The 12,754-nt window shown below is 39.3% G+C and overlaps 2 protein-coding genes across 2 annotated transcripts in view; one reads left to right on the forward strand and one right to left on the reverse strand.

Annotated features, from left to right (window-relative positions):
• LOC138043515 (uncharacterized) overlaps positions 1–1,403 on the reverse strand; it is a 24,062-nt gene extending 22,659 nt beyond the window's left edge. Inside the window, exon 1 of the mRNA XM_068889824.1 lies at positions 1,345–1,403. The gene's annotated coding sequence lies outside the window, so the exon portion shown is untranslated. The remainder of the gene's footprint in view (positions 1–1,344) is intronic.
• A 2,008-nt stretch (positions 1,404–3,411) lies between these two features.
• Positions 3,412–9,459, forward strand: LOC138040661 (uncharacterized). The gene is made up of 5 exons (XM_068886345.1): positions 3,412–3,451; positions 4,875–4,998; positions 5,118–5,178; positions 5,327–5,366; positions 9,147–9,459. The coding sequence occupies exons 1-5, from the start codon at positions 3,412–3,414 to the stop codon at positions 9,218–9,220; spliced, it is 339 nt and encodes a 112-aa protein (XP_068742446.1). The 3' UTR covers positions 9,221–9,459.
• Positions 9,460–12,754: the final 3,295 nt, after the last annotated feature.

The raw sequence follows: 12,754 nt of genomic DNA on the forward strand, positions 1-12,754 counted from the left end.
TCTAGAATTAGGGAGTTTGAAGATGACGACGGCTAGGTAAGGCCAGAAAGGAATAATATGAAAAAGTGATGGCGCTGAATGTGCAGCACACATTTTTGTACATTTCCTTGGCGCTCTTTTCAAATCAACAACGTGAAAAAACCAAATTTAAGGTTTTGACGACAACGTGAGCACACCGTGATACGCGGCAACAAAAACGTCACTTTTTATTGGACTACTCGCTGTATACACTGGCAATTTGGGCGCGTCCCAAAAGGCTAGCTATTGTAGCTTTATAAAAACGCGGCTTGCGTAAGCAATTGCCTGTTACTGTTTGTTTACTTTAAGTATCAACGGTTTTTGACCATTGAATAGAGAGAGTTGATCATGCATGAGTATTGGATGTTGCTTGTTAGGTATTTGAGTGGTTTTCGGAGATATTTGGGAAACCGGTGGGATTGGATTGCAGTGGAATCACCTCAAGGTGATGTATTTTGGGTCATTAAACAGAGTACGGAAAGTAATATAACGAAATTTAAAAGGTGGCAAAATGGGAAAATTCCATTGAGGGGCATGAAGAGCTATAAATTCTTACTTTTGACCGTTTTTATATTGCATTCTTGAATGAGGTCTTAAGGTGGGTGGCTATAAACTACAGAAAGACAATGGTTGTTAAGGAACCTTTTTAGTAAAGAGCCTTACAAAAAGGTTGCACGAATGGTTCTTTGAAGTAACTTTTTCGATGGAATAGACCTGGTCCAATTTCGATATATTAAAATTCAGTCCTAAACAAAAGACATCATCTCGAGGCTCTGGGGAATAAATATGAGGATTTGTATGAGTTTATTCCCCAAAGCCTCGAGATGATGCCTTTTGTTTTCGACTGAATTTTAATATATCGAAATTGGTCTATTCTGGCATCACTTCAAGCAGAAGTCGCATGCGCAACTAGTCGCAGTCCTCTGCGGTGCATTTCAGTGAAAAAGTTCTTTGACCGCCTGGGAACCATTCTATCATTTTTTAAAATGTAGCAGATTTTGCGTTCGAATGTTCTTAACTCGCTGAGTTTTTAGGCATTTTCTGTTTTGGTCGCGTGATTTGGTCGCGAGTCGAACCGGCGAAGAAAGAAATGTTAAAGAGAACGCACTTGGCAAAAAAGGAATTTCAGAAATGACTATTTGAAGGGGTCCATGGCAATGGTTTGGTAGTTAAGAGCCACCTCCCTTAACATTGTAAATAATGATCGATATCATTGAATTATGCCAGCTAGTGCAAACACGAACTTGGAAGCAGCTTCATTACTCCGACAATATAACTAGAGTGAACATATTATATTCATTTTAGAATAAATGCATAAATACATACAGGTAAGCGCGCCCTCGAATTCCGTTGAGCCTCCAGACAGGACGGCCGAATTTCACAACGGACGACTGGAAAATATAATTAAAATTCTGTTAATAACGGAAAGTGACAGAGAATGACGCACTTTCGAAAATATCACAATACTCTTTGTTTGTCCCCCAAATTTTGCATAAGCATTGTTTCCAGTATCTCTTAGGACTTACTATGGTCCTAAGAAAAATAAAAGCAATGCTTATGTAAAATTTGGGGGGGACAAACAAAGAGTATTATGGTATTTTCGAAAGTGACCCATAACGTCTGCAGGAAGGTCGCGACCCGAAGGCAAGAACATTAAGAATCCTTCAGTGAAATTCTACTCTGTGCCATGGTGTTGTTTTATGACCAAGCACTTCACGAATTGAGTGTCGCCACATACTCAGGGGCACCCAACGACCAATTTGTTGTAAAATGTATTATTATACCCCAGTTAATGAAAATAAATGTTATTAAGGCATTTTCAGGTGTTTTTCAGTGTTGCTGGGAAAACATTATCTGTTCCTTTTTCCCAGCAAGACACACAAGAAATTTCCCAGCCAGCTAGATAAAATTGGTTGGTTTCCCAGCCAGCTGATCAAATTTATTTCCTAGCCAGGCATTCCGCGCGCATTCAAATCCCTCGATCCGAAACGACCGAATGAAAGCGACAAAACCGGGACAAAACAGGTTTTTTCCGCATGCGCAATCACTCTGACCAGCTGTCGTATGTTTGTGACTACTCTCTGGGAGAGGGAAGGGGTCCTTTTTTTTTTTTTTTTTTTTAGTCGTCCTCAGTCTTCAGAGTTTCTACAGCCAGCTCGGGTTGAAATGCTAGAAAAAGTCAGTAATTCCCAGGCAAAACCTCTATCAATAACAAAATTTCCCAGCCAGCTAATTGAAACACCTGTATTTTTGCCAGCCAGCAAGATTCCTCTGGGGAACAGATAATGTGAGGAACAGATTCGTTGGGTGCCCTGCATACTTTGTTGTGCGGTTTACCAAGGTTGTCAGATAAAGTCCAGGAAGAACTTGTTTTTTCATTTGTGCTCATCAGCACGTACTCCTCCCTTCGAAAAAAGGGGAAATCACATTATTTTGCAACCTCTGAAGCTGACATCTTACGACAAATTAACCAAAGCCCTTCCCTTACACAGTGTATCGGTCAAATCCAAGTTTCAACACCTCCTCCCCCGGGGGGCATTTAATTAACTCTCAGTCACGGTTAATAGCCAAATCAAATGCATACGCACTGTGACGTTCAATATAGCAAACTTAAGGAAATGAAGATACGCAGGCGCACACGGGCGAGATTGAAGCCTTCAACCGAGGTGGCATGAAACTGAATTAGCTTTCTGTCCCAATTCACATTCAAACACGAACGCAAATACAAGTTTCCCATTTAAAAATGCATTTAGGACTTTTTGTCCTTTTTTCAAATCAAAGTTCATAACACATCTTTCGGTACCAGAGCTTTTGCCTCAGCTGTTTCAACACAGTTAAATTCGTTGCCATCAGCTATAAGGAACATACACAATAGCCCATTTCCGGGTTGCTGCATGCCTCAGTTTCAAAGCGAGTCCTGTTGCACAACCATTCAAATGGAAATGAGTTGCGTATTCTTATGCAAATCAAACTCATTTCCCTTACAATAGTTGAGCACCAAGACTCACTTCGAAACCGAGACAAACAGCAACTCGGAAATGGCCCATTATGACACTTTTAAGAAACATTTGAAAACGTATTTATTTGAGAAAGCTTTTAATCAGAATGGAATTTAAATGATGATTTTTCTCGTGCAATTTTGAATAAATAAGCACTTGGAAATTTTTTCAAAGACTACAAATTTTGGTCACTGAGAAAAATTTACTCGTGCTTATTTATTCCAAATTGCACTCGAAATCATGTGATTACCAATACAAATTGCCGAGCTAGTTAACTCCCGATACCTCGAATCATGATCACGTTAACTCGAACTTCGCCCAAACGCCCTCACGCCTAAAAAACGTTTGTCTGGTTGAGAAAATGAAACATTTTATCCTCCATGGTTCATGAATAATGACAAATATCAACAAATTCCTATACTTCTGTTGCGTAGGTAAACTTATTTACATATATATCAAGGGCGAACAGGCCTATTTATGCCATCACAAGAATTGAGAAGTTGCTTCACCGAGGTGCTTCCGTGGTTAATTAAGTAAAGGTATCCCAGGAAAATTGTAAGAAGGACTGAACGGAGCCCTTACGAGCATACAAAGCTTGATTAAATCTCATGAAAATCAAACCCTTGACGCTTGTTGCATTGCAGAAGCGATGGAAGATGAAACGTACTCACAGTGAATTCTCGTTTAATTTGAGATTCCCGTCATTTGTTCAAATCACAGGGTGCCAAAAACAACAAATCAGCACTCGATATTACGGAAATCGATTGAGTTTTCAGTTTTTCAAGACAGTTATTTGTATCACCAGGGGCACCCAACGACTAATTTGTTGTAAAATGTGTTATTATACCCCAGTTAATGAAAATAAATGTTATTAAGGCATTTTCAGGTGTTTTTTAGTGTTGCTGGGAAAACATTATCTGTTCCTTTTTCCCAGCAAGACGCACAAGAAATTTCCCAGCCAGCTAGATAAAATTGGTTGGTTTCCCAGCCAGCTGATCAAATTTATTTCCCAGCCAGGAATTCCGCGCGCTTTCAAATCCCTCGATCCAAAACGACCGAACAAAAGCGACAAAACCGGGACAAAACAGGTTTTTTCCGCAAGCGCAATCACTCTGACCAGCCGTCGTATGTTTGTGACTACTCTCTGGGAGAGGGAAGGGGTCCTTTTTTTCTTTTTTTTTTTAGTCGTCCTCAGTCTTCAGAGTTTCTACAGCCAGCTCGGGTTGAAATGCTAGAGAAAGTCAGTAATTCCCAGGCAAAACCTCTATCAATAACAAAATTTCCCAGCCAGCTCATCGAAACACCTGTATTTTTGCCAGCCAGCAAGATTCCTCTGGGGAACAGATAATGTGAGGAACAGATTCGTTGGGTGCCCCTGTATCACGTCCTATGACAATGACAATGATAATTAGCCGGGAGAAGTGTCTCACTTGGCTTTCTTTGTTCTGCGGGTTCCATACCGCGAATCAATAGCTTGTCTGAATTTTGCTCTAGACTGCATGAGTCGTCTAGTTTGAATACCATCGTAACCTCCTAGTAATTTGCCACATTTATTCCAAAGATTCTGCGTGTTTTTAACCTCGGGAATCATAAATTGGAGCTGTTTTTGGAGTTTGTTGTTTTGAAGACGGGTAACATGCAGGGGCACCCAACGAATCTGTTCCTAACTTTATCTGTTCCCCAGAGGAATCTTGCTGGCTGGCAAAAATACAGGTGTTCCGATGAGCTGGCTGGGAAATTTATTATTGATAGAGGTTTTGCCTGGGAATTACTGACTTTTTCTAGCATTTCAACCCGAGCTGGCTGTAGAAACTCTGAAGACTGAGAAGGACAAACATACGACGGCTGGTCACTGAGTGATTGCGCTCGCGGAAAAAGCCTGTGTCGGTTTTGTTCGGTCGTTTGTTAAAAGCGCGCGGAGGGTCGCGCAGAGGTTCCACAGATCGACGAACACGGATTGTGCTGTTTTCCTCATTTACATGTAAGATTAATTTCCATTGTTATTTTATCTGTATGCTGAGATTCTCGTGATGTTCTTCTACACTGAATTGAAATGAACAGAGTGAATTTAACAGTATTAACTTGTATTTTCATTCACAGATTTCAGTTTCGACCAGAGTTTCGACGGTGTACAATGTGTTTGGTGTTAGCGTTTTCGGAGGTATAAGACTTCCTATTGTAGTTGTTTTAATGCTTTTTTTCGGTTATCTGTATTAGTCAAGTGCGTGATGATCTTTTACAGTTGAAGCGAATTGAGCCAACGAATTGTAAAAAATTGACTGCAGTACGTATTTTTCTTATTCGTGTAGGCAGCCACGGGATCAACCAGGTGCTTTCCTCAAACACAAGGTAAAAATCAAGAAAAATTTGCACTTATTTTACTTTAGTTTATTTCGTTAGAAAGACGATTTATTACTCTCGAGAACTCCTGCGAAGAGATCCTTTTGTAAGAACCTGTTGGCAGATATTTGGCATAATTATACAAAACCCTGTTTGGTGAACTAAAATCAAGCAGGTTCTATAATTACGTGAGTAACAGTTAAATTGCAATAAACACTTTAACCAAGGAGTTTGACTTTGAGATCGCAAATATTTATTTTTCTGGCAATCAATATCTATATCTCCTACATAGAAATTAGGACCTTGTCAAGAACCCACTTTAAGCCTGCATCCAAGTATCCCTATTTTGCCAGACAAAAAATATATATATGTTCGTATATGCAGGCTTTTACTATTGTTTTTTTTTTCTCTGACTAAGGAAACTTTGTTGGTTTTGGTCAGACTGTGGTTTTAATTGTGAAAATGCTTCTGATGATCAGCTGTTTTGTATTGGGTTGAGTGCTTAATTAAGACATACTATTGTTCTTACAATGTATGATTGTGTCAGCAATAACTGTTGTCATCAACACATACATTGACAAAACAATTATTGTTATTGTGACCAACAGCACTAATTCTTTTTTACTTGGCAGATTGTTTACTTTTCCTTTTCAACAATCACAAATTATCTTTAGTCATACTTTGTCTCTGTACAAAGCCAAACTGAGTTAGGCTTGTGAAGATGGGCATTCTTTGTTTGTTCATTCTTACGACCATCTCTCTTCCATCAGGTTGAGTTAGGCTTGTGACGATGACCATTCTTTGTTTGTTCATTCTTACGACCCTCTCTCTTCCATCAGGTTGAGTTAGGCTTGTGACGATGGCCATTCATTGTTTGTTCATTCTTACGACCATCTCTCTTCCATCAGGTTGAGTTAGGCTTGTGACGATGACCATTCTTTGTTTGTTCATTCTTACGACCCTCTCTCTTCCATCAGGTTCAGTTAGGCTTGTGACGATGGCCATTCATTGTTTGTTCATTCTTACGACCATCTCTCTTCCATCAGGTTGAGTTAGGCTTGTGACGATGGCCATTCATTGTTTGTTCATTCTTACGACCATCTCTCTTCCATCAGGTTGAGTTAGGCTTGTGACGATGGCCATTCTTTGTTTGTTCATTCTTACGACCCTCTCTCTTCCATCAGGTTGAGTTAGGCTTGTGACGATGGCCATTCATTGTTTGTTCATTCTTACGACCATCTCTCTTCCATCAGGTTGAGTTAGGCTTGTGACGATGGCCATTCATTGTTTGTTCATTCTTACGACCATCTCTCTTCCGTCAGGTTGAGTTAGGCTTGTGACGATGGCCATTTATTGGTTATTCATTCTTACGACCCTCTCTCTTCCATCAGGTTGAGTTAGGCTTGTGACGATGGCCATTCATTGTTTGTTCATTCTTACGACCATCTCTCTTCCATCAGGTTGAGTTAGGCTTGTGACGATGGCCATTCTTTGTTTGTTCATTCTTACGACCCTCTCTCTTCCATCAGGTTGAGTTAGGCTTGTGACGATGGCCATTCATTGTTTGTTCATTCTTACGACCCTCTCTCTTCCATCAGGTTGAGTTAGGCTTGTGACGATGGCCATTCATTGTTTGTTCATTCTTACGACCATCTCTCTTCCGTCAGGTTGAGTTAGGCTTGTGACGATGGCCATTTATTGGTTATTCATTCTTACGACCCTCTCTCTTCCATCAGGTTCAGTTAGGCTTGTGACGATGGCCATTCATTGTTTGTTCATTCTTACGACCATCTCTCTTCCGTCAGGTTGAGTTAGGCTTGTGACGATGGCCATTCATTGGTTGTTCATTCTTAGGACCATCTCTCTTCCATCAGGTTGAGTTAGGCTTGTGACGATGGCCATTCTTTGTTCGTTCATTCTTACGACCCTCTCTCTTCCATCAGGTTGAGTTAGGCTTGTGACGATGGCCATTCATTGTTTGTTCATTCTTACGACCATCTCTCTTCCGTCAGGTTGAGTTAGGCTTGTGACGATGGCCATTCATTGGTTGCTCATTCTTATGACCCTCTCTCTTCCATCAGGTTGAGTTAGGGTTGTGACGATGGCCATTCTTTGTTTGTTTATTCTTACGACCATCTCTCTTCCATCAGGTTGAGTTAGGCTTGTGACGATGGCCATTCATTGTTTGTTCATTCTTACGACCATCTCTCTTCCGTCAGGTTGAGTTAGGCTTGTGACGATGGCCATTCATTGGTTGTTCATTCTTATGACCCTCTCTCTTCCATCAGGTTGAGTTAGGCTTGTGACAATGGCCATTCTTTGTTTGTTCATTCTTACGACCCTCTCTCTTCCATCAGGTTGAGTTAGGCTTGTGACGATGGCCATTCATTGTTTGTTCATTCTTACGACCATCTCTCTTCCGTCAGGTTGAGTTAGGCTTGTGACGATGGCCATTGATTGGTTGTTCATTCTTATGACCCTCTCTCTTTCATCAGGTTGAGTTAGGCTTGTGACGATGGCCATTCTTTGTTTGTTCATTCTTACGACCCTATCTCTTCCATCAGGTTGAGTTAGGCTTGTGACGATGGCCATTCATTGTTTGTTCATTCTTACGACCATCTCTCTTCCATCAGGTTGAGTTAGGCTTGTGACGATGGCCATTCTTTGTTTGTTCATTCTTACGACCATCTCTCTTCCATCAGGTTGAGTTAGGCTTGTGACGATGGCCATTCTTTGTTTGTTCATTCTTACGACCCTCTCTCTTCCATCAGGTTCAGTTAGGGCATTCATGGTTTGCACTGAGAACTTTGTTTCCTTTGTGGCCCTCTATTCAGTTGTCTATTAAGTTTCAATTCTCCTTTAATGTGAATGGCTGCACATCCGTGTCATTGGGAGGAAGACGCTCAACAGTTGTTCAGTCATGGTAACATTTTAAATTTTATTAAAATAATTTATGGCATGGAGAAAGTCCATTCATTTTGACCAGTTTAAGTGCTAGACCTATATGGCCTGCAGAAATTTTACTGATCTTGTTATCCATCCAGCTCAAGATGTGACTGTCATATTTGGCGAGTCAAGGGAATTTTTTTTTTTAATTTTTCAGTTGATCTGGAAAGATATATAGCTAAATTTGTTGACTGCTCTGCTTATTACCTTAAGCTGTTTTTTTTTTTGCCAATCCGCAAAGACATTCATGATAAATAAACATGTTTCAACTTAAGCGTAAGGTTTCTGCATCTAAGAATTACAGGGGCTCGAGTCTACTTTTTACAAATACTAACAATCACAGGATGCCTATATAATGTGTTTGACCCTTGGTATTATTGAATTTAGAAGCAATGTATGAGAATAGCAAAAAGTTCCATATTATTATACAATTCTGGGATAAATATTTGCATATAAGATGAGAATAAACTAACCCTCATCCGAAATGTTCTTCTGCGTTGTTATTGTGGCTGCTTGTGAGAAATTTAGCGATTTCAAGGACGTGTGTTGCTCTGGTAAAAATTGCTACAATTTGCCATTTTCAACCATAATAACAACAGCACATCATTTCAGATAGTTTATCCTCATCTTGTGTAAATATTTATTGCAGAATAGTACAATAATAATTATGGAACTTTTTGCTTTTCTCATACATTGCTTCTAAATTCACCCTTTGTGTGGGTCCCCTGTGATAACAATGATTAGTGAGTCCATAGCTAGACCTGAAAACTCAATCAGCATTACTGCTGGCTCTACCCAATTAATATTGGTCTCTAATTTATTTCCTTTTTAATTATTTTTCAGGATACCATGGAAATAGCAAGGAATTGGACATTAGCAATTGTGTAACTGAAGAGATCAATAAAAATGTAAAATGAAGAGCTATTTCAAGGTTCCAGTTGTTCTGCCTCATTGTAGACAATACAGGTTTATCCTAGCAAGTATTTTATTGCTTTTGTGTACAATGTTGCTAGGTATTATGAATTCTGTGCTCGCTTTCCAGGGTGACAAAAGGCTCCTAAAAGTCAAACTGCTTGAGACAGCAGTACATGTAGAGTATCATACTAACACAAGAACTACAGCTGTGTGTTTCACATTATCGTTCCATTATCATTATCAATATAAGTATTGTTATTGTTATCATCATCATCATTATTATTAGTAGTAGTAGTATTATTATTATTCTTTTCATTTATATATATATATATATATTAATTAATTAATTAATTAATTAAGTAAGTAAGTAAGTAATTAAGTAATTAAGTAATTTAATTCCTGGCTGGGAAATAAATTTGATCAGCTGGCTGGGAAACCAACCAATTTTATCTAGCTGGCTGGGAAATTTCTTGTGTGTCTTGCTGGGAAAAAGGAACAGATAATCTTTTCCCAGCAACACTGAAAAACACCTGAAAATGCCTTAATAACATTTATTTTCATTAACTGGGGTATAATAATACATTTTACAACAAATTGGTCGTTGGGTGCCCCTGAACATGGCCTTGGAACTTTAGGAATTGTTTATCAATGAAGTCTTGAAGTGGAACTGTACGGGTTATCTCGTATAACTTTTTATTAGAGATAATGAAACTATAATCGCCATTTTGTGGGTCTTTTTTGGCATATCCTTTGTAAACCATCTTTCGTAAGAAGCTGCGGTAGATCACGTCAAGTCGCTCTTTTTCCAGCTGGGTTAAATTCCATGCTTGGACTGAATATAGAAGCCTTGAGCGCAGTAAACTGTCAAGTAGTGAAACGCGGGCTGGGAGGCTGATATTGCGGTTGGTAAGTGCACGTCGGTTTGAGTTAAATGCTGCGAACGCTGCTTGGATTTGCATGTCTAGAAATAGTGTTGGAGAATCTGAAGATACGTGATATCCTAAATATCTAAACTTTTTGACTTTTTCTAGCACGCCAGTTGAAAAGTGAAGGGTTGCAGGTTGTTCATCTGGCTTCAGGTTGAAACTCATTGATTTTGTTTTATCTTCAGCAATAACTAGACCGAATCTCGTGAAAACTGACTCTACCACTGCTAATACCTTATTGAGTCTCGTTTCATCTGTATCAAAAAACACAATATCATCAGCATATATAAAATTCTAAACATACGCCTAGAACCGCTAGCAGGACCCGTTGAACGCAGTTTACGCGGATTGCATTCGCTGAGAATTTCAAATTTGAAGTTTACACCTGCGTCAGGAATTGATGTCTGGATTTCCGCCTCAACCACCGAGAGTACATATTGCAGAAACAAACAGAACAGATTTGGACCTTCGTCAGAACCTTGTCGAACTCCGGAACCAAGTTTGAACGACATTGTACCAGATTTGATTGTTGCTGTTGTGTTTTGATGAAAAGCGCGTAGAATATTTGCAATTTTCGTAGTACCAAGCATTATTTTAACAATTTCATGTAGTTGCGATCGGCAGAGAAGATCGAATGCACCGCGAAGATCAAGAAATAAGCAGTGTATCCCCAGTGTATCCTGCCCAATACAAGGCGTTGCAGCTTATAAGGTCTTGAAGTCAGTGTTTGTAATGAAAGAAAAAATATATATATGTACGACACTTACCAACATGTGATACTGTTAAAGCAGTCGATTTGTCTCCAAAAGTTAATATATTGGTTGGAATGAAAAGTGAGGGTCCTTTTCTGAGAAGGATTTATGAATGATCACACAGCTCCACCCCTTGTTTCTTAATGACTTTTTTACAACTCGTTGACACATTTTCTGTTACTTTCTGGTGGTGTGATTCTGAATTGGCCAATAGAATTTGAAGCCTATTAAAAAAAAAAGAATTGGTAAAAAGCCACACACCATGATTGCCTAGCTATTTAATTAGTTCATTTGACACTGGCGGTTAAAGTACATTTATTGTATAGACAGGAGTGTTTTACTGGAAAATACACCACTTATAAAATTCATACGAAACTACATCCGAGGCGCGAGTGACGTATTTTCCATATCCTCACTATTAAGGATATTGATGACGTCATTTCCCGCCTTTGCATGGTCGTTTGTGCAAACAGTCAGTGAAAAAATTGGCAAGCGATAGATTCGTGAAGTTCTCTGAAGCTGGTGTGAAATCCTTCTCTGATCAGAAACAAGAAAATGCTAACACGAAGAATAAAACTTCGTTACGGTACAACTTAAAATTATTCAAGGAGTTCCTTGCAAATGAAGAAGAAATGCGATAAAGTTTGTACTCGCTGCTAGAAAGAAAAATGATGAGTAAAGCACTCCTGTCTATATAATAAAAAGAAAATTACACGGTGGTTTGAAGATGTGAATTTTATTTTCTCGTGTTAAAAACAACATTTTACCACTCGAAATAAAATTCGTATCTTCGCATCGCCGTCTAATATCCTTTATGTATTTTGCCCTTCAGTAATTAATTGTAAGCTTAATAATGCACGCATTTTGATTGGTTCTCACCTTTGATCTATTGCAGAACAGAGGCATAGCTGACGTCATCATCAACAACTTTTAATACTTTCTTACTGAGTCCATGTTGCTGTGCTTTTGTTTAGTAATAGGGAGCTTACGAAACGAGGACGACGACGGCAACGAGGAGTTCATTTAAGAATACGAGTTCGCGTTATTCATATCACTACAAAACTATTTCATATAGTTCCGCGTTAAAAATGTGTAGTAACTGTCGAGGAATTATACTGGTATGAGTGAGTTGGAAGCGTAGAGAGAGAACTGAAAATTCATCGTCATGTGCTAACGTCCTCCACAGAACCTTGAATTTGTTCATTTCACGTCGTCATTTAGGAGATGACGGCAAAGAAATGTACGAATGTGTAAAACGCACGTGCAGAGCGTGCAGAGCCATTGTTTTTGCTCACTAAACCTATTGTTTTGTAGCGTCGTCGTTGCCGTCGTTCGGCGTCGCCGTTTCGTAAGCTCCCTAATAGATCACCGAAGACGTCAACGTTAATGACACTTTTTCAGTTTTTACCACATTTTGACGTCATCTGTGATCCGTTACTGAACAGACGCACAGGTGACATGGAAAATATTGTCGGTCGAATCAATTTAGCTGTCTCTGGCGTCAGTGAATGTCTGATTGTACTGCATGAGTCCGCTCCTTTCCGGAATGTCATTTGCAGTGATTCTAAGTTGCCTTATTTGAGTGAGAAACCCAAGGTGCGAAAGAATTAGGCAATATAAAAAATACCATAATGCTCTTTGTTTGTCCCTCCAAATTTTTGCATAAGAGTTGTCTCCAGCTTCTCTTGGGACCATTATAATTCCCAAGAGAAAATATAAATCAATGCATCCCATCGTTCCAAGGGAAGTAAGTTTCAAACATGGTGGAGGAGCCTAAAATTCAGTGAGTTCAATTTCTATTAAAGATGACGTAAAGCCCAGTGTCTCTCTAGAAAGACAGGTAGTCTCGAAAAAGAAA

This window comes from Montipora capricornis, chromosome 3 (assembly GCF_036669925.1).
Source record: "Montipora capricornis isolate CH-2021 chromosome 3, ASM3666992v2, whole genome shotgun sequence".
In the NCBI taxonomy this organism is placed as follows: domain Eukaryota; kingdom Metazoa; phylum Cnidaria; class Anthozoa; order Scleractinia; family Acroporidae; genus Montipora; species Montipora capricornis.

What these genes read in the sequence shown, in the direction of transcription:
- LOC138040661 (XM_068886345.1), top strand. Translation starts at nt 3,412, where the DNA reads ATGACAAATATCAACAAATTCCTATACTTCTGTTGCGTAG. An exon ending in TGGTGTTAGCGTTTTCGGAG is followed by an intron (nt 5,179 to 5,326) that starts GTATAAGACTTC and finishes TTATTCGTGTAG; the next exon opens with GCAGCCACGGGATCAACCAG. An exon ending in GTGCTTTCCTCAAACACAAG is followed by an intron (nt 5,367 to 9,146) that starts GTAAAAATCAAG and finishes ATTATTTTTCAG; the next exon opens with GATACCATGGAAATAGCAAG.